This window comes from Scyliorhinus torazame, chromosome 12, assembly GCF_047496885.1.
Source record: "Scyliorhinus torazame isolate Kashiwa2021f chromosome 12, sScyTor2.1, whole genome shotgun sequence".
NCBI classification, from domain to species: domain Eukaryota; kingdom Metazoa; phylum Chordata; class Chondrichthyes; order Carcharhiniformes; family Scyliorhinidae; genus Scyliorhinus; species Scyliorhinus torazame.
In genome coordinates this window covers 4747305-4770578 of record NC_092718.1, presented here as the reverse complement: position 1 = coordinate 4770578, position 23274 = coordinate 4747305, and the positions used below count along the sequence as shown (strand labels likewise).

The following is a 23274-nucleotide window of genomic DNA, read 5'->3' as shown; positions in this document are numbered from 1 at the left end:
CTTTCCCCACCCCCCCCTCAAAGGTATGAAGCGGGAGCTGGAGAACGTATAGTATTAGTGCTGAATATGTGGGAAGTCCATATTTGGAACACATCCGTTTGTGAACAGTGGTGTCTTTGTCAAAGGTTTAATTTGCCAAGTGAATCCTTGTTTGCAGTTGATTGCTTTGATGTGTAAGGGCCCTCCCTGTTTATTCCTTTATTTCATATTTCTTTTATTTTTTTGTTATTGTTTTTGGTCCATGGAGCTTTAATGGAGACATACCTTTATGTCGAGCAGATTGAGTGAGGAACTCAAAAGTTGCAAAACAGTATATTGTGCCATAGCAGGTTTTATATTTTGAACAGTAGAACCCAGACTTGATGGCACCTGAGAGATTGGAGGGATTTGGTTTGATTCGTTGGTTGGTGGCCAATGGATTGGCCAGGGACAGTATTCTGCCCAGCAACAGACAGCGATTGGTTCCTGCCAGGTGGGTATTTTTCAGAGGACCCAGCAGAAAGCTCATGGACTCTGAAAGAGGCAGTTGTGTTGCTCTCTCTCTTTCTCTGAAATATTGGCTGCTTGCTATTACTGTGAATTTACAGAGAATTCACTGGACCCCCAAGGTGAAAGCGGCTTTCTCGCTTCTGAACCAGAGGATGTTGGTTCAAACCCCACTATGGAGACTTTAGGGTCAAGTAGGGTTCTATAATGTCAGAGATGATCTGGAGGAGAAATTTAATCTGCCCCCTGGAAATGCCTTCAGATACCTTCAGGTACGTGCCTTTCTAAAAGAACAGGTGGTGGCATTTCCGTTGCTACCCCCACGTAGGATACAGGACAGGATGGTCCCCGGCACCTGGGTAAGGGAAGGTGTCGGACATCTACCATGAACTACAGGAGGCGGAAGAAGTCCCAGTGGTGGAACTTAAGGGCAAGTGGGAGGAGGAGCTAGGCGGGGAGCTGGATGCAGGCCTGTGGGCTGATGTCCTAAACAGGGTTAATTCCGCCTCATCATGTGCCAGGTTTAACTTAATTCAGTTTAAGGTGGTCCATCGGGCACACATGACGGCAGCGAGAATAAGCAAGTTCTTTGGGGTTGAGGATAGATGTGCGGGAAGCCCAGGGAACCATGTCCATATGTTCTGGGCATGTCCGGCTCTCAAAGGATTCTGGCAGGGATTCGCTAAGGCAATGTCCAAGATCCTAAACACGCGGGTGGTGCCGAGTCCAGAGGTTGCGATCTTTGGTGTGTCAGACGACCCGGGAGTGCAGGAAACGAAAGAGGCCAAGGTTTTGGCCTTTGCCTCCCTGGTAGCCCGGAGACGGATCCTTTTAATGTGGAGGGACTCGAACCCCCCGAGTGTGGAGACCTGGGTTGGTGACATGGCTGGGTTTCTCATTCTCGAGAAAATAAAGTTTGACTTGAGAGGGTCCATGGCGGGTTCTCACGGAGGCGGCAGCCGTTCCTCGACTTTCTAGGAGAGCAGTAAAGGTCAGGGGGGGGGGGAATGTTCACTTACTTTTTTTAAATAATGTTAACATTCACCTTGTTTTGTTAAATGTTGTTAATGGTTATGTAACAATTTTGTTTTGATAAAAACCTGAATAAAAATAATTTAAAAAAATAAATAAATACAAATTCCTGGCATGAAAGTGCAGCTCAGGTTCCCATCTGTTCAGCTCCTCGTGACGAGATCAGGGTTCCTCGGGCTCCTGGTTCTGAGCCTGTGGATAAGGTGGTTGATGAACATTTCGGTCCTGGCTGTAAAAATATGGATTATCTTCAAAGTGAGCGAATGTTACAATGAGAACTGAATTCATTCGCCATGTGCTGCCCCAACCGCTTGTTGCAGCACATTCACACAATGGCATTGGCTAGAATTGAAACGTTTTCTCTTTTTCAGGTGATCCTTGTAACGGATGGGAGTTTGGGAATAGGCCGAGGATCACTGCGACATTCCCTCTCTGTCCTCAGTCAGCGCTCCGAGGAGTCAAAGTTCCCACTTCCCTTCTCTTTTCCATCAAAGTTGTATGTTATGTGCATCGCTAACTTAGAAGAGGTACGACACATCTCCCAAGAAAATTGGACCTTTGCTTTCAGTAGCAAATCCCCCAGAATACTGGCTGCTCTCTGCACTGGCTGGTTTATCCCAATGTTCTTCTGTCCTTGCATTCTGTGTGTGCGTTAATATAACTATTTATTAGAAAATTAACTTGGTACTGTCCGAAATTCATCTGATTGTAATGGTAACTGATACCAGAGGGAGGAGATTATGCTCCACCAGTGATAATTGGATCAAAACATCTATCTTGGCTGTGCGCATACACGTAACTCCAACAGTGAGGCTGGAGTGAGAGGGATGGAGAGTGTGAGGAGTGAGAGGGATGGAGAGTGTGAGGAGTGAGAGGGATGGAGAGTGTGAGGAGTGAGAGGGATGGAGAGTGTAAGGAGTGAGAGGGATGGAGAGTGTGAGGAGTGAGAGGGATGGAGAGTGTGAGGAGTGAGAGGGATGGAGAGTGTGAGGAGTGAGAGGGATGGAGAGTGTGAGGAGTGAGAGGGATGGAGAGTGTGAGGAGTGAGAGGGATGGAGAGTGTGAGGAGTGAGGCACAGTGTAATTTGTGGCTGTAACAAGTGGAAAGCTGTGTGAGAGCCAGTTGGTGTTTTACAGACTGATGGTCTGCTGATTCAAGTTAATTTTTTCCAGCTGCAGACCACGGACACACTGGACATTCTGGAACGTCTGATAGATTTAAATAATGGCGAAGGACAGATCTTCACTATTGATGGTCCGCTCTGTCTGAAAAATGTGCAGTCCATGTTTGGGTATGTCATTGCTGTGAATGTGACACAGATTGCTTATTTGCCACGATGTCTGTATCATCACTTTAAGGGGGTTATGTTCATGTGGAGATTTGCATGAGCCACAGTCTGTGATACATTCCAGCTCAAAATAACAAAGTATCATGCTTGGAATACACAGCAGAATGGTGTTTGCCCTGCCCCCTGCCCCTCGCCCCCCTGCCCCACGCCCCCCTGACCCTCGCCCCCCTGCCCCTCGCCCCCCTGCCCCTCGCCCCCCTGCCCCTCGCCCCCCTGCCCCTCGCCCCCCTGCCCCTCGCCCCCCTGCCCCTCGCCCTCCTGCCCCTCGCCCTCCTGCCCCTCGCCCTCCTGCCCCTCGCCCTCCTGCCCCTCGCCCCTCGGCCCCCCCCCGCCCCTCGGCCCCCCCCCCCGCGCCCCCCCCCCCGCCCCTCGGCCCCGCCCCTCGGCCCCCCCCCCCGCCCCTCGCCGCCCCTCGGCCCCCCCCCCCCCCCCCCCCTCGGCCCCCCCCCGCCCCTCGGCCCCCCCGCCCCTCGGCCCTCGGCCCCCTCGGCCTCGGCCCCCCCCCGCCCCTCGGCCCTCAGCCCCCCGACCCTCGGCCCCCCGACCCTCGGCCCCCCGCCCCTCGGCCCCCCCCCGCCCCTCGGCCCCCCCGCCCCTCGGCCCCCCCCGCCCCTCGCCCCCCCCCCCCGCCCCCCGCCCCTCGCCCCCCCCCCCCCGCCCCTCGCCCCCCCCCCCGCCCCCCGCCCCTCGCCCCCCCCCCCCCGCCCCTCGGCCCCCCCGCCCCTTGGCCCCCCGCCCCTCGGGCCCTCGGCCCCCCGCCCCTCCCGCCCCTCGGCCCCCCGCCCCTCCCGCCCCTCGGCCTCCCGCCCCTCGGCCCCCCCCGCCCTCGGCCCCCCCGCCCCTCGGCCCGCCCCTCGGCCCCCCCCCCGCCCCTCGGCCCCCCCCCCGCCCCTCGGCCCCCCCCCCCGCCCCTCGGCCCCCCCCCCCGCCGCTCGGCCCCCGCCCCTCGGCCCCCCCCCGCCCCTCGGCCCCCCCCCCCGCCCCTCGGCCCCCGCCCCTCGGCCCCCCCCCGCCCCTCGGCCCCCCCCCCCGCCCCTCGGCCCCCCCCCCGCCCCTCGGCCCCCCCCCCGCCCCTCAACCCCCCCGCCCCTCAACCCCCCCTGCCCCTCAACCCCCCCCTGCCCCTCATAATATACACCAGTATATCATGGTGCAGACATACACACTGATGGACACACAGTGGGACCAATCAACACACACAACACCGCAGCCAATCACCAGTGAGAGCACACGCACTATAAAGACAGGGGACATCAGAGTTCCCGCTCATTCGAGTAGCAGCCAGCTCGGAGCACAGAGCTCACAGCCTGTAACACAGACATTCACCATGTGCTGAGTGCATCGACTGGTTAGGACAAGGCAAAGGTCTTTAGTTAAAGCTCGTATCGTGTTAACCCACAGTGAGAGTATGTTAAACTGTTAATGGCTCAATAAAATAGTGTTGCACTATTTCAAGTGTTGATGACCTGTATGTCTTCCACGGATCCAGAGCGCCCAACACAACATGATACCAGGAGTTGAGGGATATTAGCACTTCTTAGACCTACCTGCAAGTGATCTGCCTTCCACCAGCATTCCGTCATCCTGCGATGGACAACATCAGCCCGCCGCCGCCGCTCCGCATCGCGGCAACCGAGGGGCCAACTGGAAGGTATTCAAACAGCGCTTCCAGCTCTACCTTGAAGCCACAGACAGGGAGGACGCCTTGAATACCAGGAAGATCGCTCTCCTCCTCTCCACGGCCATGCCATCCACATTTTCAATTCTCTCACCTTTGCGGATGATGAAGATAAAACAAAGTTCAAGACGGTCCTCCTCAAGTTTGACACACTGCAGCGTAGAGGTGAATGAAAGTTTTGAGGGCTACGTGTTCCAGCAGCGTTTGCAGGGTAAGGATGAATCTTTCCAATCCTTTCTCACCCACCTCCGCATCCTTGCACAGTCTCGCAGCTACGGGCCCACCTCCGACTCCATGACACGCGACCAGATCGTTTTCGGTGTTCAGTCGGATCCTCTATGACAGCAGCTCCTCAAAGTAAAGCAGCTCACCCTAGCGACCGCCATTGAGACCTGTGTCCTACACAAAAACGCCACGAGTCGGTATTCCCACATCCAAGCGGCTGAAACGGCGCGGCAAGGTCCCCACGAGGCGGAACGGGTCCAAGCAATTGAGCAACTCCAGGGCCTCAGCCTGGATGAGGGCGGCCGTTTTGCGCGTTTTTCGGGGACTCCCGCGCTTGTGCACACCAAAAGAGGGGACGGCGACTTTGAAGAACGTAATGCGCAGTCGCGCACCAAGAGCGGCCGCGCATGCGCGGTGGTGCAGCGAACGTGCTGACGCTACGAAGTGCGGCCACTGTGGCTCCGCCCATTTAAAACGCCAAATCTCGACGATGCCTAAGATGTGGCAGACTTGGCCACTATGCTGCCTTATGCCGAGCAGCTCAGCCTGCCAATTCGTATCGCTTCAGCCAGCCTCGCAGGAATGTCCGGGCAATTCATCCCACGGTCACCGAGTCCAATGCGGACCTCCCACACAGCAGTGACACCGAGGACCCGAAAACACCTTTTCGAGTCGGTATCGTGACAAAAAACAGGGTGCTCCCGAAGCAAAGACACCAGCCGCTGTCGGTATACAGCATCGATCCAGACGATGAGTGGTGTGCCACCCTGACGGTCAACTGGTCCCAAATACGATTCCGCCTGGACACTGGTGCCTCCGCCAATCTCATTGCGCGGCCTGACTTCCAAAGCCTTTGTGTCAAACCAGCCATCCTCCCATCAGCCTGCCAGCTATTGGATTACAATGGCAATGCCATTGATGCCAGCGGCTCGTGCCAACTTGAAGTGACGCACAGGTCACGCAAAGCCATCTTTTCTTTAGAAATCGTGGGCTCCTCGAAAGCCTCCCTGCTTGGCGTGCAGGCATGCAAGCTGTTGAACCTAGTTCAGAGTGTTCAGTCTCTCTTTCCTGATGACACGTCTGCCTTTCAGGACACCGACTTCAGGGCGCAACTCGACGCCATCATCAACCAGCACCACGGTGTCTTCGAAGGCATGGCCACGCTCCCATATACCTACAAGATCTTATTGAAACAGAATGCCACGCCTGTGGTGCACGCACCTCGCAGTGTCCCAGCACCCCTCAAGCAGCAGCTGCAGGACCAAGGAGTGATCTCCAGAGTTACGGAACCAACCGACTGGGTCAGTTCCATGGTATGTGTAAAAAAGCCTTCCGGCGAATTGAGAATTTGCATTGATCCCAAGGATCTAAATCGCAGTATCATGAGGGAGCATTATCCAATTCCCAAGCGCGAAGAGATCGCATGCGAGATGGCTTGCGCCAAGCTCTTCACCAAACTCGACGCCTCAAAAGGATTCTGGCAAATCCAGCTCGACAAATCCAGCAGGAAACTGTGTGCATTTAATACCCCCTTTGGCAGATATTGTTACAACAGGATGCCGTTTGGGATCATATCTGCTTCAGAAGTGTTCCATAGAATTATGGAACAAATGATGGAAGGCATTGAAGGTGTTCGCGTCTATGGTCCACCACCCCGCAGGAGCATGTCAGTCGCCTCCAACGCGTATTCAAATGTATACGTGAGCAGGGCATCCGCCTCAACAGGGCCAAATGCTCTTTTGGTCAGACGGAACTCAAGTTCCTCGGGGACCACATCTCCCAGTTGGGTGTGCGGCCAGATGCGGACACGGTGGCTGCTATCACTGCCATGAAAACGCCAGAGGTCAAGAAGGTGGCCCTCCGATTTCTGGGCATGGTCAACTTTTTAGGGAAGTTCATCCCTAACCTCGCCTCTCATACCACGGCTCTCAGGCACCTGGTCAGGAAGACGACAGACTTCCAATGGCTCCCTGCCCACGAGGGCGAATGGAGAGAACTCAGAACCAAACTCACCACGGCCCCGGTCTTAACTTTCTTTGATCCAGCAAAAGAGACCAAAAATTCTACCGATGCCAGCCAATCCGGCATTGGGGCAGTGCTCCTGCAACACGATGAGCCCTCATCATGGGCCCCCGTTGCATATGCGTCACGCGCCATGACCCCCACGGAGCAGCGCTACGTGCAGATAGAAAAGGAGCGCCTGGGCCTTCTGACCGATGTGGTTAAGTTTCACGATTATGTGTACGGACTTCCTCAATTCACCGTCGAGACCGACCATCGCCCGCTGGTCGATATAATACAGAAAGACTTGAACGACATGACGCCTCGCCTCCAGCGTATTCTGCTCAAGCTCCGGCGATACAGCTTCCAGCTGGTATACACCCCAGGCAAAGAACTCATCATTGCCGACGCTCTCTCCAGGGCAGTCAACACCCCGTGTGACCCAGCGGGATTCGTCTGCCAGGTTGACGCCCATGTGGCCTTCGTGGCCTCCAATCTACCGGCCACGGATGAACGCCTCGTCCAAATTCGCCGCGAGACGGCGGCTGACCCCTTGCTACAGCGTGTCATGCGCCACCTAACGGACGGGTGGCTCAAGGGCCAATGCCCTCAGTTCTATAATGTCAGAGATGATCTGGCGGTAGTAGAAGGGGTTCTTCTGAAACTGGACCGCATTGTCATCCCGCATAGCATGCGCCAGCTCGTCCTGGAACAGCTACACGAGGGCCACCTTGGCGTGGAAAAGTGCTGCCGACGGGCCCGATTGGCAGTGTACTGGCCCGGCATCAATGACGACATAGCCAACACAGTGCTCAACTGCCCCACTTGTCAGCGCTTCCAGCCGGCCCAACCACGTGAGACCCTGCAGCCCCATGAGTTGGTCACATCACCTTGGACCAAGGTGGGCATCGACCTGTTCCACACGCTGGGTAGAGACTATGTCCTGATCGTGGACTACTTTTCAAATTACCCGGAGGTGATACGGATGCACGACATCACGTCGTCTGCAGTCATCCGTGCCTGTAAGGACACCTTTGCTCGACACGCCATCCCACTCACGGTTTTGTCGGACAATGGCCCCTGCTTCGCAAGCCAGGAATGTTCCAACTTTGCCAGGTGGTACATTTTGCCCATGTGACATCCAGTCTCCTGTACCCCCAATCCAACGGCAAAGCGGAGAAGGGAGTCCATATAGTCAAATGGCTCCTCTGCAAGGCTGCCGATGCTGGGTCCGATTTCTACCTTGCCTTGCTGGCCTATCGCTCTGCCCCACTATCCACTGGCCTGTCGCCAGCCCAGTTGCTCATGGGTCGTACCCTGAGGACGACGGTGCCATCCATCCACGCCCCAGACCTCGACCACGTTCCGGTCCTTCGCCGGATGCAGCTGGCTCGTGCACAGCACAAGGCGGCTCATGACTCCCATGCAGCTGATCTCCCTGCTCTGGCTCCAGATGACAACGTCCGCATCCACCTTCCAGATGGTGGCTGGTCTGCAACCGCTGTTGTCCTTCGGCAGGTGGCCCCCCGCTCGTTCCTGGTTCGTCTACCGGATGGCTCCATTCTGCGCCGCAATCGACGCACCCTTCGTCTCGTTCCATGCTCGCTACGTGATCCTCCACTGTCGCCTCGCCATCCTGCTGACCCTGCCCTGGACTATGCAGAGATCCCGGTCACTCTGCATCCTCCTCACTCTGACGCAGTCCAGCCCGCTCCTCAGCCGGCGGCTCCCGACCCACCCTTGAGGCGGTCAACCAGAATTCGTCGCCCACCTCAGAGACTTAATTTGTGAACTTTGTGGGCTTATGGACTTTCTGATTTGTTCTGTGCTTCCGTTTAATCGTTTACGTGGTTTGTATATAGTGTTCATCTCGTTATTCTTGTGACACACTGTTTTTCTGCACCAGGCACCTTCCCATGTAAATAGTTTAGTTCTCATGTACATAGTCCTGTAAATATGTCTTTCGCACACATGTAGTTAGGGACATTCTCACTATACACTATTTATTGCCACACATATACATTCTTTTATAAAAGGGGGGGATGGCATAATATACACCAGTATATCATGGTGCAGACACACACTGATGGACACACAGTGGGACCAATCAACACCGCAGCCAATCACCAGTTAGAGCACACGCACTATAAAGACAGGGGACATCAGAGTTCCCGCTCATTCGAGTTGCAGCTAGCTAGGAGGACAGAGCTCACAGCCTGCAACACAGACATTCACCATGTGCTGAGTGCATCGACTGGTTAGGACAAGGCAAAGGTCTTTAGTTCAATCTAATATCGTGTTAACCCACAGTCAGCGTATGTTAAACTGTTAATGACTCAAAATAGTGTTGCACTATTTCAAGTGTTGGTGACCTGTATGTGTTCCACGGATCCAGAGCGCCCAACACAACACTCCCTGCCCCTCACCCTCCTGCCCCTTGTGCCCTGGCATTACAACAACAAACGACTCTTTCTCTGATCTAGAATTACTTTGAAGTCATGGACTCATTCTGTGCAGCTCTGGACTCTCACAGGAAACAGGCTGTAAAAACAGTCTTTCTCAGAATCGGGTATTTTCTGTCTAGGATTTGCATACTCTTCTTTGTTTCTCCACTGCTATTGAGGCATTTGGACTCATAACAGGGTGCAGCTTGATTGACAAATTGTTGTCATTTTGAACAATTGGTGGCAAGTTCCTCACAGCCATTAATGTCAATGTCACTACGCTTCAGGGAGAGTTTCAACTGTCTTTGAATTTCTTTTGTACTTCCCCGGAACGCTGACCAATTGAGAGTTGAGACAACAGGACCTGAAGGGGGAGACACTTTTTGGCCACCCGGACACAGTGTCCAGTCCATCCAAGTTGATTTTACAGGAGTTTTGCCCGAATGTTTGTGGAGCTAGTTTTTAAAAGCACACTAGTGTCTGACAGTTCTTCCACTGATTTCGGAGGATGTGGCAGAGACATTGCTGGTGGAATTTCTCTCCTGTTAAGTGTCACTGATACACAGTCCAGATTACACTGCAGTATGGGAGTGTAGTGACGACACCTGCTCTGTGCACCAGCACTTTGTTTGAGAACTTGCTGGGTTGTTTGAGAAAGCTGAACTTGCACAGCAGATCTGATGTTGGATCTCCTCTTCAATGGTGGGTGTTGAGGTACGGGACGTGTTCAATATATTCCAGAGTGTCTCCTTCAACGTATATTGGAGCTAGAAGATTTGGTTGGCCAGATTGTTTTGGCAGCATTCAAGGACAGGCCGAGTTTCTTGAAGCGATCGAGGGTGGCTTGCAAATGTGGTGCAGAGTGGGCAATGACACTGCAGCCATCCACAAACTGTACATCACATATATCTATGGTAGTCAGTTTAGGTTTGACTGAGATTATAGAATTTTCCATCCAGTTGGGATTTAATACTGACACCAGAGGGCAAAGAACAAAGAAATGTACAGCACAGGAACAGGCCCTTCGGCCCTCCAAGCCCGTGCCGACCATGCTGCCCGACTAAACTACAATCTCCTACACTTCCTGGGTCCGTATCCCTCTATTCCCATCCTATTCATATATTTGTCAAGATGCCCCTTAAATGTCACTATCGTCCCTGCTTCCACCACCTCCTCCGGTAGCGGGTTCCAGGCACCCACTACCCTCTGCGTAAAAAAACTTGCCTCGTACATCTACTCTAAACCTTGCCCCTCTCACCTTAAACCTATGCCCCCTAGTAATTGACCCCTCTACCCTGGGGAAAAGCCTCGCAGTTGACCTTTGATGAGATGAACCTTCTGCACTGTAAATTCTATGGTTCTATGAATAGCCACTGTCTGGTCGATTGTGAATGGTATGGGGGCTGCCTCTCAGGCCAGCTCCATACCGGCCCCGATTTTGATGGCAGCTGTTTCAGATCTCACACTCCAGACAGTTGCTGTCACATCATCATGAAGCAGCTGCAGAATTGTAGTGAAGTTTCTTGGAGCTCAATCCACAGAGCCTTGCAATTTCCTCAGTCAGGTGCTTTGGTCAGGATGATGAATACAATGAGCAGTTCCTGATGTTCTGGCAAAAAGACCCATGTCAGATGTTCCTCTGGAAGGTCTAAAGCCACATTGTGTCTTTGGGAGGATTTCCTCAGCAATAGGAAGTTGGCAATTCCGGAGAATTCATGGGAGAATGAAACATAATTAATGGTGGGGTGGCACGGTGGTTAGCACTGCTGCCTCACGCCGCCGAGGACCCGGGCGGCACAGTGGTTAGCACTGCTGCTTCATGGCGCTGAGGACCCTGGCGGCACAGTGGTTAACACTGCTGCCTCACGCCGCCGAGGACCCTGGCGGCACAGTGGTTAGCACTGCTGCCTGTGGAGCTGAGGACCCGGGTTCGATCCCAGCCCCGGGTCACTGTCCGTGCGGTATTTGTACATTCTCCCCATGTCTCTGTGGGTCTCACCCCCACAACCCAAAGATGGGCAGGGTAGATGGGTTGGCCACTAAATTGCCCCTTAATTGGAATTTTTTTTTTAAAGAAATAAAGGTGGAGATAGTAGACAGTATTAAATATCCAGGATAGATATTAGAGAATATTAAATATCCAGGTAGGTTTTGATGAGTAGAACATCTCCAGTATACACCTCCGATTTCATTGTTGTGACTTTCTTTGGCGTTGCAGCAAGCTGATTGACCAAGCATACTCTCCTTTCCACGCTGTGTTAAAATGTGGTCACCTGGTGTCTGACATGCAAATGTTTCCAAGACCAGAACCTGTTATTATTGACGAAGAATTGGAGCCTGTTCCAAAAACTATCAACACAGGTGAGTGTGTTCAGGTAAATCTGCCTGTTGCTGGGCAGACTCTTCCCTTGGTTTAGCTTTTGATTCTTTGTGTGAATCTTTGCAGAATATTGATAAGAGGGAATCAAAAACCTTGCTACTTTACATGTTAGTGCCAGGATTCTGAAGTTTAGTCATGGTATGAGCAGAGCACAGCTTCCTTTTCCCTAACCCTGTTCTGAAAGAATATGTGATTGATGTGGAACCAGCTCTCTGCCTAGTATGTCTGAGCACAGTAAGAAGTCTCACAACACCAGGTTAAGGTCCAACAGGTTTATTTGAAATCATAAGCTATCGGAGTGTTGTTCCTTCATCAGGTGAAGACTTCAGTTTCTGGTTTCTGGCCAATGGTAACCTGAGGAAGGAGCAGTGCTCCGAAAGCTAGTGATTTCAAACAAACCTGTTGGCCTTTGATTTGGTGTTGGGAGACTTCTTGCTGTGCCCACCCCAGTCCAGCACGAGCTTCTCCACATCTTGGAATGTCTGAGTGATACATTTAAGTTGGTGTCACGAGAGTGTGTCACTGTGAACCATTCAGTTTATATTCACTGAGGACTGGGTTGCCACCACTCTGTCGTATCGAGTGTTAGCCTTGTGTTACCTAGAGAATGTGAGCTCAAATCCCAACAAGACTGGTGAGAATTTGAAATTGGCTTTTAAATCTAGAAATATGACGAAATGTCCTTGAGGGAAGGAGGTCTGATGTCCTCACCTGGTCCAGATCATGCTTGACACCATCTTTCAAAAGAATATTGGATGAATATTTGACGGGTTGAAACTTGCAGGACTGTGGGGAAGGAGCCGGGGAATGGGGCTGGTTGGAAATTTTCCACCGAATGGGGCATAGGCTTAATGGCCTCCTCTGATATTCTTGGGAAATATGGAAAGCGAGGGCTTTATGTCTGCTCCTGTCACATCATAAGATGCGTGTGTTTGTTTTAGAAAGGATTTTCCCAGAGTTCTTGCTGAAAATGACTGTTGCTTTTTTTGGCCTCTTGGATTTAGTGGTGGGGTGGGGAGGGTACATGAGGTTGCGTCACAGAGTGACGTGGGATTCCACAGCACAGACACTGGCTGTTTGAGCCAAGTGGCCAATGCTGGTGTTTATGCTACATGGGCGTTTACTCCAACCCTACTTCATCTCATCCTGCCTATATACCCTTCAATTCCGGTCTCCCTCGTGCTTATCCAGCTTTCACTGCACCTCTGCTATTCTTCTCAACCACACCCTGCTGTATTCTCTACCACTCTCTGGGTAAAAATGTTTCTCCTGAATTCCCAGTTGGCCTTATAACTGGCAGGGTGAACATGTTGATACTGTGTGTTGATAATTGGGAACCTCCAGCAGGTGCTTAGGATGAAATGTTCTCACACTATATGCTCCTTGTTGCAAACAGAAAATGCATCACTGCATTGAGATTAGTCATACTCCAGGCAGGGGAGTGTTGCTTCGACCTGGTGATTGTTGGGAGGCTGGTCACACTCCAGGCAGGGGAGTGTTGCTTCGACCTGGTGATTGTTGGGAGGCTGGTCACACTCCAGGCAGGGGAGTGTTGCTTCGGTTGGTGATTGTTGGGGACATGCACCAGCAAGACCTGTTTATTTTCTGACTAACCCAGTTACAAACTCCTGTTAACAAACCAGTCTTAGCTCTGCACCAATGAACTTTATGCTGCAGGTTATAGTCCAGGTTTGGGAGGCAGGGGGAGAACCTGATGTGATTTTATCTTTGATTTGATTGTGTTTTTCTTTCGCAGAACTGGATATAGTGGGATTTATAAAGATTGCTGATATCGCCAGTCCGCCTGTGCTTTCTCGTCACTTGGTTTTACCCATAGCGTTGAATAAAGGTGAGACCCCGATCCTTTTGGATATTACTTGGCATCTTGCGAGTGTCAGTCACACAGTACCTGACTATCAGTGAGCTGTGGGCACTGTGAATGGGGCCAGTAGAGTTCGCACTGTGAGACATTACTCTGGATAAAAGCAAATTACTGCGGATGCTGCAATCTGAAACGAAAGAGAAAATGCTGGAAAATCTCAGCAGGTCTGGCAGCATCTGTAGGGAGAGAAAAAAGCGAACGTTTCGAGTCCAATGACTCTTTGCCAAAGCTTTGACAAAGAGACATTACTCTGCCTGGAGTCCATTCAAAGTGTCAGCCAGCCCCCTTGCACCTGAGGCAGAAGGTTTGGGTTGACACCCCAGTGAAGCACTGGGGGAATGCTGCACTGTTGGTGGCACCAACAGGGCTGTTTAGCACGGGGCTAAATCGCTGGCTTTGAAAGCAGACCCAGGCAGGCCAGCAGCACGGTTCGATTCCCGTAACAGCCTCCCCAAACAGGCGCCGGAATGTGGCGACTAGGGGCTTTTCACAGTAACTTTATTTGAGGCCTACTTGTGACAATCAGCGATTTTCATTTCACCCATCTTTCAAATGAGGCATCTGCCCTTTCAGAGGAATATAAAAGATCCCACGTCACTTTACAGAAAAGAGCAGTGAGTTCTGGTATCCTAGCCAATATTTATCCCTCAATCAACATCACTAAAGCTTCTGGCCATGATCACATTGCTGGTTCTGGGATCTTGCTGTGCACAACTTGGTTGCTGTGTTTACTACACTCCAAGAGTGACTCCATTCATATAAAAATGTTTTTTTTTAAATTTACAGTATTCTAGTCTTTATTTTCCAATTAACGGACAATTTAACGTGGCCAATCCACCTACCCATGGGGTCCATGGGTAGCGCAGTAGGTTAGCACTGATGCCTCACGGCGCCGAGGTGCCAGGTTCAATCCCAGCTCTGGGTCATTGTCCGTGTGCAGTTTGCACATTCTCCCCGCGTTTGCGCGGATTTCACCCCCACAACCCAAAGATGTACAGGGTAGGTGGATTGGCTACACTAAATTGCTCCTTAATTGGAAAAAATGAATTGATCACTCTTAAATATATATTTTCCATTACAGAGACCTGGTTGAGGGAAGGGCAGGATTGGCAGCTAAACGTTCCAGGATTTAGATGTTTCAGGCGGGATAGAGGGGGATGTAAAAGGGGAGGTGGAGTTGCGCAACTTGTTCGGGAGAATATCACAGCTATACTGCGAGAGGACACCTCAGAGGGCAGTGAGGCTATATGGGTAGAGATCAGGAATAAGAAGGGTGCAGTCACAATGTTGGGGGTATACTACAGGCCTCCCAACAGCCAGCGGGAGATAGAGGAGCAGATAGGTAGACAGATTTTGGAAAAGAGTAAAAACAACAGGGTTGTGGTGATGGGAGACTTCAACTTCCCCAATATTGACTGGGACTCACTTAGTGCCAGGGGCTTAGACGGGGCGGAGTTTGTAAGGAGCATCCAGGAGGGCTTCTTAAAACAATATGTAAACAGTCCAACTAGGGAAGGGGCGGTACTGGACCTGGTATTGGGGAATGAGCCCGGCCAGGTGGTAGATGTTTCAGTAGGGGAGCATTTCGGTAACAGTGACCACAATTCAGTAAGTTTTAAAGTACTGGTGGACAAGGATAAGAGTGGTCCGAGGATGAATGTGCTAAATTGGGGGAAGGCTAATTATAACAATATTAGGCGGGAACTGAAGAACATAGATTGGGGGCGGATGTTTGAGGGCAAATCAACATCTGACATGTGGGAGGCTTTCAAGTGTCAGTTGAAAGGAATACAGGACCGGCATGTTCCTGTGAGGAAGAAAGATAAATACGGCAATTTTCGGGAACCTTGGATGACGAGTGATATTGTAGGCCTCGTCAAAAAGAAAAAGGAGGCATTTGTCAGGGCTGAAAGGCTGGGAACAGACAAAGCCTGTGTGGCATATAAGGAAAGTAGGAAGGAACTTAAGCAAGGAGTCAGGAGGGCTAGAAGGGGTCACGAAAAGTCATTAGCAAATAGGGTTAAGGAAAATCCCAAGGCTTTTTACACGTACATAAAAAGCAAGAGGGTAGCCAGGGAAAGGGTTGGCCCACTGAAGGATAGGCAAGGGAATCTATGTGTGGAGCCAGAGGAAATGGGCAAGGTACTAAATGAATACTTTGCATCAGTATTCACCAAAAAGAAGGAATTGGTAGATGTTGAGTCTGGAGAAGGGGCTGTAGATAGCCTGGGTCACATTGTGATCCAAAAAGACGAGGTGTTGGGTGTCTTAAAAAATATTAAGGTAGATAAGTCCCCAGGGCCTGATGGGATCTACCCCAGAATACTGAAGGAGGCTGGAGAGGAAATTGCTGAGGCCTTGACAGAAATCTTTGGATCCTCGCTGTCTTCAGGGGATGTCCCGGAGGACTGGAGAATAGCCAATGTTGTTCCTCTGTTTAAGAAGGGTAGCAAGGATAATCCCGGGAACTACAGGCCGGTGAGCCTTACGTCAGTGGTAGGGAAATTACTGGAGAGAATTCTTAGAGACAGGATCTACTCCCATTTGGAAGCAAATGGACGTATTAGTGAGAGGCAGCACGGTTTTGTGAAGGGGAGGTCGTGTCTCACTAACTTGATAGAGTTTTTCGAGGAGGTCACTAAGATGATTGATGCAGGTAGGGCAGTAGATGTTGTCTATATGGACTTCAGTAAGGCCTTTGACAAGGTCCCTCATGGTAGACTAGTACAAAAGGTGAAGTCACACGGGATCAGGGGTGAACTGGCAAGGTGGATACAGAACTGGCTAGGCCATAGAAGGCAGAGGGTAGCAATGGAGGGATGCTTTTCTAATTGGAGGGCTGTGACCAGTGGTGTTCCACAGGGATCAGTGCTGGGACCTTTGCTCTTTGTAGTATATATAAATGATTTGGAGGAAAATGTAACTGGTCTGATTAGTAAGTTTGCAGATGACACAAAGGTTGGTGGAATTGCGGATAGCGATGAGGACTGTCTGAGGATACAGCAGGATTTAGATTGTCTGGAGACTTGGGCGGAGAGATGGCAGATGGAGTTTAATCCGGACAAATGTGAGGTAATGCATTTTGGAAGGTCTAATGCAGGTAGGGAATATACAGTGAATGGTAGAACCCTCAAGAGTATTGAAAGTCAAAGAGATCTAGGAGTACAGGTCCACAGGTCATTGAAAGGGGCAACACAGGTGGAGAAGGTAGTCAAGAAGGCATACGGCATGCTTGCCTTCATTGGCCGGGGCATTGAGTATAAGAATTGGCAAGTCATGCTGCAGCTGTATAGAACCTTAGTTAGGCCACACTTGGAGTATAGTGTTCAATTCTGGTCGCCACACTACCAGAAGGATGTGGAGGCTTTAGAGAGGGTGCAGAAGAGATTTACCAGAATGTTGCCTGGTATGGAGGGCATAAGCTATGAGGAGCGGTTGAATAAACTCGGTTTGTTCTCACTGGAACGAAGGAGGTTGAGGGGCGACCTGATAGAGGTATACAAAATTATGAGGGGCATAGACAGAGTGGATAGTCAGAGGCTTTTCCCCAGGGTAGAGGGGTCAATTACTAGGGGGCATAGGTTTAAGGTGAGAGGGGCAAGGTTTAGAGTAGATGTACGAGGCAAGTTTTTTACGCAGAGGGTAGTGGGTACCTGGAACTCACTACCGGAGGAGGTGGTGGAAGCAGGGACGATAGGGACATTTAAGGGGCATCTTGACAAATATATGAATAGGATGGGAATAGAAGGATACGGACCCAGGAAGTGTAGAAGATTGTAGTTTAGTCGGGCAGTATGGTCGGCACGGGCTTGGAGGGCCGAAGGGCCTGTTCCTGTGCTGTACATTTTTTTGTTCTTTGTACCCTGCGCATCATTGGGTTGTGGGGGTGAGACCCAGGCAGACACTGGGAGGATGTGCAAACTCCACACCGACAGTGGGCCGGGATCGAACCCGGGTCCTCGGCGCCTTGAGGCAGCAGTGCTAACCACTGCGTCACCGTGCTGCCTCTTCATATAAAAATGTAACTGGCTGCAAAGTGCTTTTGGACACCTTGGTGTGAAAAATGTGATAAATACAAACTGTTTCTCTTCTATGTGACAAAGGCGAGTTGTGTGAAGCTGAACCTGCTGACATTGGGCTGATGGGTCAGCCTTTCATTCCCGGGTGATTTGATGTTCGATTGTTCTGGCTGTTCATTACTGGCTGGATGATTTCAAAAGCATCAAGAAGACAGAATGAGAGGCAGCTATTTCTGATTTGGTTAAGTGCAGCATTTGGGAAAGAAATCGATTTGGCCACACGAGGCAGACAGCGGATAGTATCCCACTCATTGCACCGCAGATAAAAATAATCACTTATTGTCACAAGTAGGCTTCAATGAAGTTAGCTTCCATCTCACTGCATCCCTATATGAACCCAGGATTTGCCTTCTGCCAGTTTTGTGAAGGTGGGAATGTAACAGGAGAGGTTTATAGAAGGTGATGTCCTGCAAGATTGAAGTGTCCTTGTGTGAGGGTGAGAGTGTGGTGTTGCTGCTGATGGGGAGCAGAGGGTGAATGTGCTGACACTAAACGTTTGTTTTCTTTTGGTAGAAGGTGATGACCTGGGGAGCGGGTTACCTGAAGAAACCGAAGATGAGACCTCTGCTTCTCAAATTGCTGGAAAGATGCCATCGTTTTGTGTCTTGCTGCATGGAAGCCTCAAAGTGGAAGGGATGGTGGCTATCGTGCTACTCGGGTGAGAAGCTGTACACTAACCAGCTCTGAAATTAGCCAAGTGTCTTTTGTAAAACACCCGCTCTCTGTCTCTAATTCATACTGAGAAGGATTGGCAAAAAAAATCCGAAACATTAGTAACAAATTATTATTCACAAACCATAATGACGCTTCATACATTCAAAGGCCACGTTCAGGATAATGGCAAATTACTGCAGATGCTGCAATCTGAAACCAAAAAGAAAATGCTGGAAAATCACAGCAGGTCTGGCAGCATCTGTAGGGCGAGAAAAGAGCTCACGTTTCGAGTCCAGATGACCTTCTGTCAAAGCTGTGTGCACCTCCACCCTGTCCTCCAGTGTCATGGAAGGATGTCACATTGGTAATTCCTTCCCTTCTCTGGGTGCTGGGTAAGGTGTAGAGGATGACACTGTGTTAATCAGTCTTGTATCCTGCCTACACTGAGCTGCTTTCCGTTCTTGCTTAATACGGAGAGAGTTTGGCCTCCTTTCAGCAACTCGAGCCAATTGGCCGATCGATCAGCAACAGCCTCAGGAAAGCCTGAGAATTGTTTCCAGACTAGACACCTGAGCACCTGTAAGATCCGAGTGCACAAATACCCTCGGTAAAAAGCTGAATAGTTTGGGGATACTAATGTTTTCCAGCTCCACTTCACACCTTACACTGACTGTTCCCGTCTACTTTCCATAAACAAAGGGATCGATTCTGAAAATTGACATTCCTCACTTTATAAAGCTGAAAGGTCAGTACAACTTCCTCGCGAGAAGCTCAGTGGTTGTATCATTGTTGAGTTGCTGGGCAATGTAATAAGAAATTGAGTGTCTAAAATGGAAAGCTTTGCGCACCGAACCCTCCACCCGTTTTGTCTCAATTTCCCCATCCTCTATATACGGTGTTGAAGCTGGGAAATGCGGTTCATTAATCTGCTGGTTTCATGGTAATGTTTGTAATATACTTGCTGCTTTGATCAGACCAGACTGGTACGGAATGCTGTACTCCCAGGCTGACAGCAAAAAGAAATCTAATCTGATGATGTCCTTGTTTGAGCCTGGTCCAGAGCCGCTTCCTTGGCTTGGAAAGATGTCGCAATTAGGGCCCATCTTGGGTGAGTTTGAACTTGGATTTTCTGTGAAAATGGTTTTCAACACATCTTGTACCCAACCACCATGTTTGTTTCTAACTGTAAAATTCCATTTTGGTTAATTTCAGACGCTGAGGAAAATCCCTATGGTGAGGATGACAGCAAAAGCCCCTTTCCCCTCCAGCCAAGGACAAAGCGCAGTTATGCTCAGAATGTGACTGTGTGGATTAAACCCAGTGGATTGCAGGTATGGCAGCTACTAAGCATTGTGATGTTAGCCTGACTGTTCAAGCTCCTTGTCTCACTGCACCGATTGATAACTGGACAGTGTGGAGAACGGACAGAAGCTCATTTTAAGAATTTCAGTCAATCCGATCAGTACCATAAGTTGCCCCTTAGAGCAGAATGAATTAAGAACAAAAACAAAGAAAAATACAGCACAGGAACAGGCCCTTCGGCCCTCCAAGCCTGCGCCAACCATGCTGCCCATCTAACCTAAAACTTTCTACACTTCCGGGGCCCGTATCCCTCTATTCCCATCTTGTTCATGTAGGTGTCAAGAAGCCCTTAAAACGTCACTATCGTCCCTGCTTCCACCACCTCCCCCGACATTTTTATTAATTGTATAGGTGGTTTATTTTACTTTTTTTAAATTTAGTGTACCCAATTAATTTTTTCCAATTAAGTGGCAATTTAGTGTGGCCAATCCATCTAGCCTGCACATCTTTGGGTTGTGGGGGTGAGACCCACGCAGACACGGGGAGAATGTGCAAACTCCACACGGACAGTGACCCGGACCTGGGATCGAACCTGGGACCTCAGCGCCGTGAGGCAGCAGTGCTAACCACTGTGCTGCCCGGTTTATTTTACTTCCTGCTCAGTGTGTTTGAAACATGCTGCTTCATCCATGCATCAGAATTAAATAGTAAATATCTGTCCCGACACTAATTACCCTAAGATGGTCTGTCTCACTTTGTGGTTCTGTACTTTGCAGCATAAACGAAGGAGTGGCTGATGTTTGTAGTGTTGCTGTCATTTCTAACCTTTACAGGACCACACAGTGAAATGACAGCATTCAGCAGCTGGATGGTGGATACTTTCGTCGACCAAATAAGTTCTTAACATATTCAAAGGAGAATGTAGCCTTTAAAGACCATCTAATGGTTTCTCTTTTGACTTTAGACCGATGTTCAGAAGATTTTAAGAAATGCTCGGAAACTTCCAGAAAAAACACAGACATTCTACAAGGTAAATGCATTGATCCTCGGTGAATTTGCATCAGCAAATGAATGAAATAAAAAGCAGTGTGTAGGCAATCAAATCGGAGATTAAAGAGAGTGTGTTCTTTGTACAATGTTATTGATCATAGAGCCATAAAATTTACTGTGCAGAAGGAGGCCATTCGACCCATCGAGTCTGCACCGGCCCTTGTAAAGAACACCCTATCCCAGTAACCCCACCTAACCTTGATGGACTCTTAAGGGCAATTTAGCCTGGTCAATCCATCTAACCCAGAGTTCTTCAAACTTTTTTTCCGGGGACTCATTTTTACCAACCTGCGCGCCCCACGCCGGCCGACCTGCGCGCCCCACGCCGGCCGACCTGCGCGCCCCACGCCGGCCGACCTGCGCGCCCCACGCCGGCCGACCTGCGCGCCCCACGCCGGCCGACCTGCGCGCCCCACGCCGGCCGACCTGCGCGCCCCACGCCGGCCGACCTGCGCGCCCCACGCCGGCCGACCTGCGCGCCCCACGCCGGCCGACCTGCGCGCCCCACGCCGGCCGACCTGCGCGCCCCACGCCGGCCGACCTGCGCGCCCCACGCCGGCCGACCTGCGCGACCCACGCCGGCCGACCTGCCCGCCCCACGCCGGCCGACCTGCGCGCCCCACGCCGGCCGACCTGCGCGCCCCACGCCGGCCGACCTGCGCGCCCCACGCCGGCCGACCTTCGCGCCCCACGCCGGCCGACCTTCGCGCCCCACGCCGGCCGACCTTCGCGCCCCACGCCGGCCGACCTTCGCGCCCCACGCCGGCCGACCTTCGCGCCCCACGCCGGCCGACCTTCGCGCCCCACGCCGGCCGACCTTCGCGCCCCACGCCGGCCGACCTTCGCGCCCCACGCCGGCCGACCTTCGCGACCCACGCCGGCCGACCTTCGCGACCCACGCCGGCCGACCTTCGCGACCCACGCCGGCCGACCTTCGCGACCCACTCCGGCCGACCTGCGCGACCCACCATTTTCCCTTACCTTGTTTGCTGCTGACAAAAATGGAGGAAATGGTTTTGTGTCCCTTTGGCCCTCGTACACATTCCTCCAATGGAACCTGTTGGATGAAGGTGAAGCCTTCCGGTGTCGGAAAGTATGGAGTCTCCATCTGTCCAAAGTTCTGCATTTTTTTCCTGTAAAATTTTATCAAATAAATCCCCCTCCCGAACCTGTAAAACAAAAAGCTGCAACCGTTTTTTTTAAAAAAGCGGCCGCACTGCGCCTGCGCACTGATGATCGGACACGCGTGCGCAGTGCGGCCGTATTTGTTTTACATGATGGTGGCCATTTTGAAGGCCGCTTGCAGCCGGCTGTTGCGCGCAGATTTGCGCGATCGGGAGCTCTGCGACCCACCCGCGGGTCGCGCCCCCGAGTTTGACAATGCCTGATCTAACCCGCACATCTTTGGACTGTGGGAGGAAACCGGAGCACCCGGAGGAAACCCACGCACACACGGGGAGAATGTGCAAACTCCAAGCCGGGATTCAAACCCGGCACCCTGGAGCTGTGAAGCAACTGTGCTGCTCAGTTGCAACCAAATGGGGAAAATATGATGGTTAATTTTTTACCTGACTAATCTGGAATATACCATTTGGCTCGTGATCCTTGACAAAGTGTGACATTGGAGAGACAATCTTTAAGCAGCTGACATGATATAAAGGCAGTTTGCATCCTTTCAGTAATGGATTCAGTAATGAAACAGTTCCGCACTTAGGACAAATTTTACTCCTCTTGAAATGATTAAAATGTCAAAAGAGTAATTGAAATTTTGAACAGTTATCGCCGAACTTTCCTATGCTCTTCCTAAATAAATTTACCACTCACAGCCCTGACTTGAAAATACATTGCTGTTCCTTCACTGTCGCTTGTTCAAAATCCTGGAATTTCCTCCCCAACAGCACTGTGTTTGTAGCGATTCAAGAAGGCAGCTCACCACCGCCTTGTCTACGGACGGACAACAAATGCTGGGTCAACGACACCCACATTGATTTCATAGATTTTTTCATAGAATTTACAGTGCAGAAGGAGGCCATTCGGCCCATCTAGTCTGCACCGGCTCTTGGAAAGAGCACCCTACCCAAGGTCAACACCGCCACCCTATCCCCATAACCCAGTAACCCCACCCGACACTAAGGGCAATTTATCATGGCCAATCCACCTAACCCGCACATCTTTGGACTGTGGGAGGAAACCGGAGCATCCGGAGGAAACCCACGCACACACGGGGAGGATGTGCAGACTCCGCACAGACAGTGACCCAAGCCGGAATCGAACCTGGGACCCTGGAGCTGTGAAGCAATTGTGCTATCCACAAGGCTACCATGCTGCCCACATTCTTGAATGAATACTAAAAGCGAAACCATTGGGTATACACAGAAGGTCCAGCAGTTGCTGACACAGTCTGCAGCCACGCCCAGTATTGCCACGGTTATCTTTCTAGCTCATCCTGCAGCATCTGGAAATTCTAATATCGCCGGTTATCAGAGTGTTGCCATCCTAAAGACATCTAGATTATTTAGACATCGGGTCTTTGTCCTCATTTTCAGTTCCCCTCCGCCTCCTCTAATCTTGACGGAGTGAATTCCCCCACCTGTAACCTCCAGTCTCCACCCTTGGTACCTCCCTCCCTGTTAGGAGCTTTTTGATGAAAACCATCTCTGGGACCTGGGGGAAAGTGCCGGCTTAGCTCCCTCTTCTTTCGTGTCTGGGATC

At 51.3% G+C, this 23274-nt stretch overlaps 1 protein-coding gene across 3 annotated transcripts in view; it reads left to right on the top strand.

Moving 5' to 3' along the window:
- The window catches only part of LOC140387351 (integrator complex subunit 14-like), a 36881-nt gene that overhangs the window by 4351 nt on the left and 9256 nt on the right, over nucleotides 1–23274 (top strand). For 2 of the 3 annotated variants that reach the window (XM_072470303.1, XM_072470302.1), the window contains exons 4-11: nucleotides 1890–2045; nucleotides 2692–2810; nucleotides 11434–11576; nucleotides 13352–13444; nucleotides 18070–18214; nucleotides 19185–19318; nucleotides 19423–19541; nucleotides 20477–20542. In XM_072470303.1, the coding sequence (XP_072326404.1) occupies nucleotides 1890–2045; nucleotides 2692–2810; nucleotides 11434–11576; nucleotides 13352–13444; nucleotides 18070–18214; nucleotides 19185–19318; nucleotides 19423–19541; nucleotides 20477–20542 (975 nt within the window). The remainder of the gene's footprint in view (nucleotides 1–1889; nucleotides 2046–2691; nucleotides 2811–11433; nucleotides 11577–13351; nucleotides 13445–18069; nucleotides 18215–19184; nucleotides 19319–19422; nucleotides 19542–20476; nucleotides 20543–23274) is intronic. The other variant, XM_072470305.1, reaches the window with a different exon arrangement.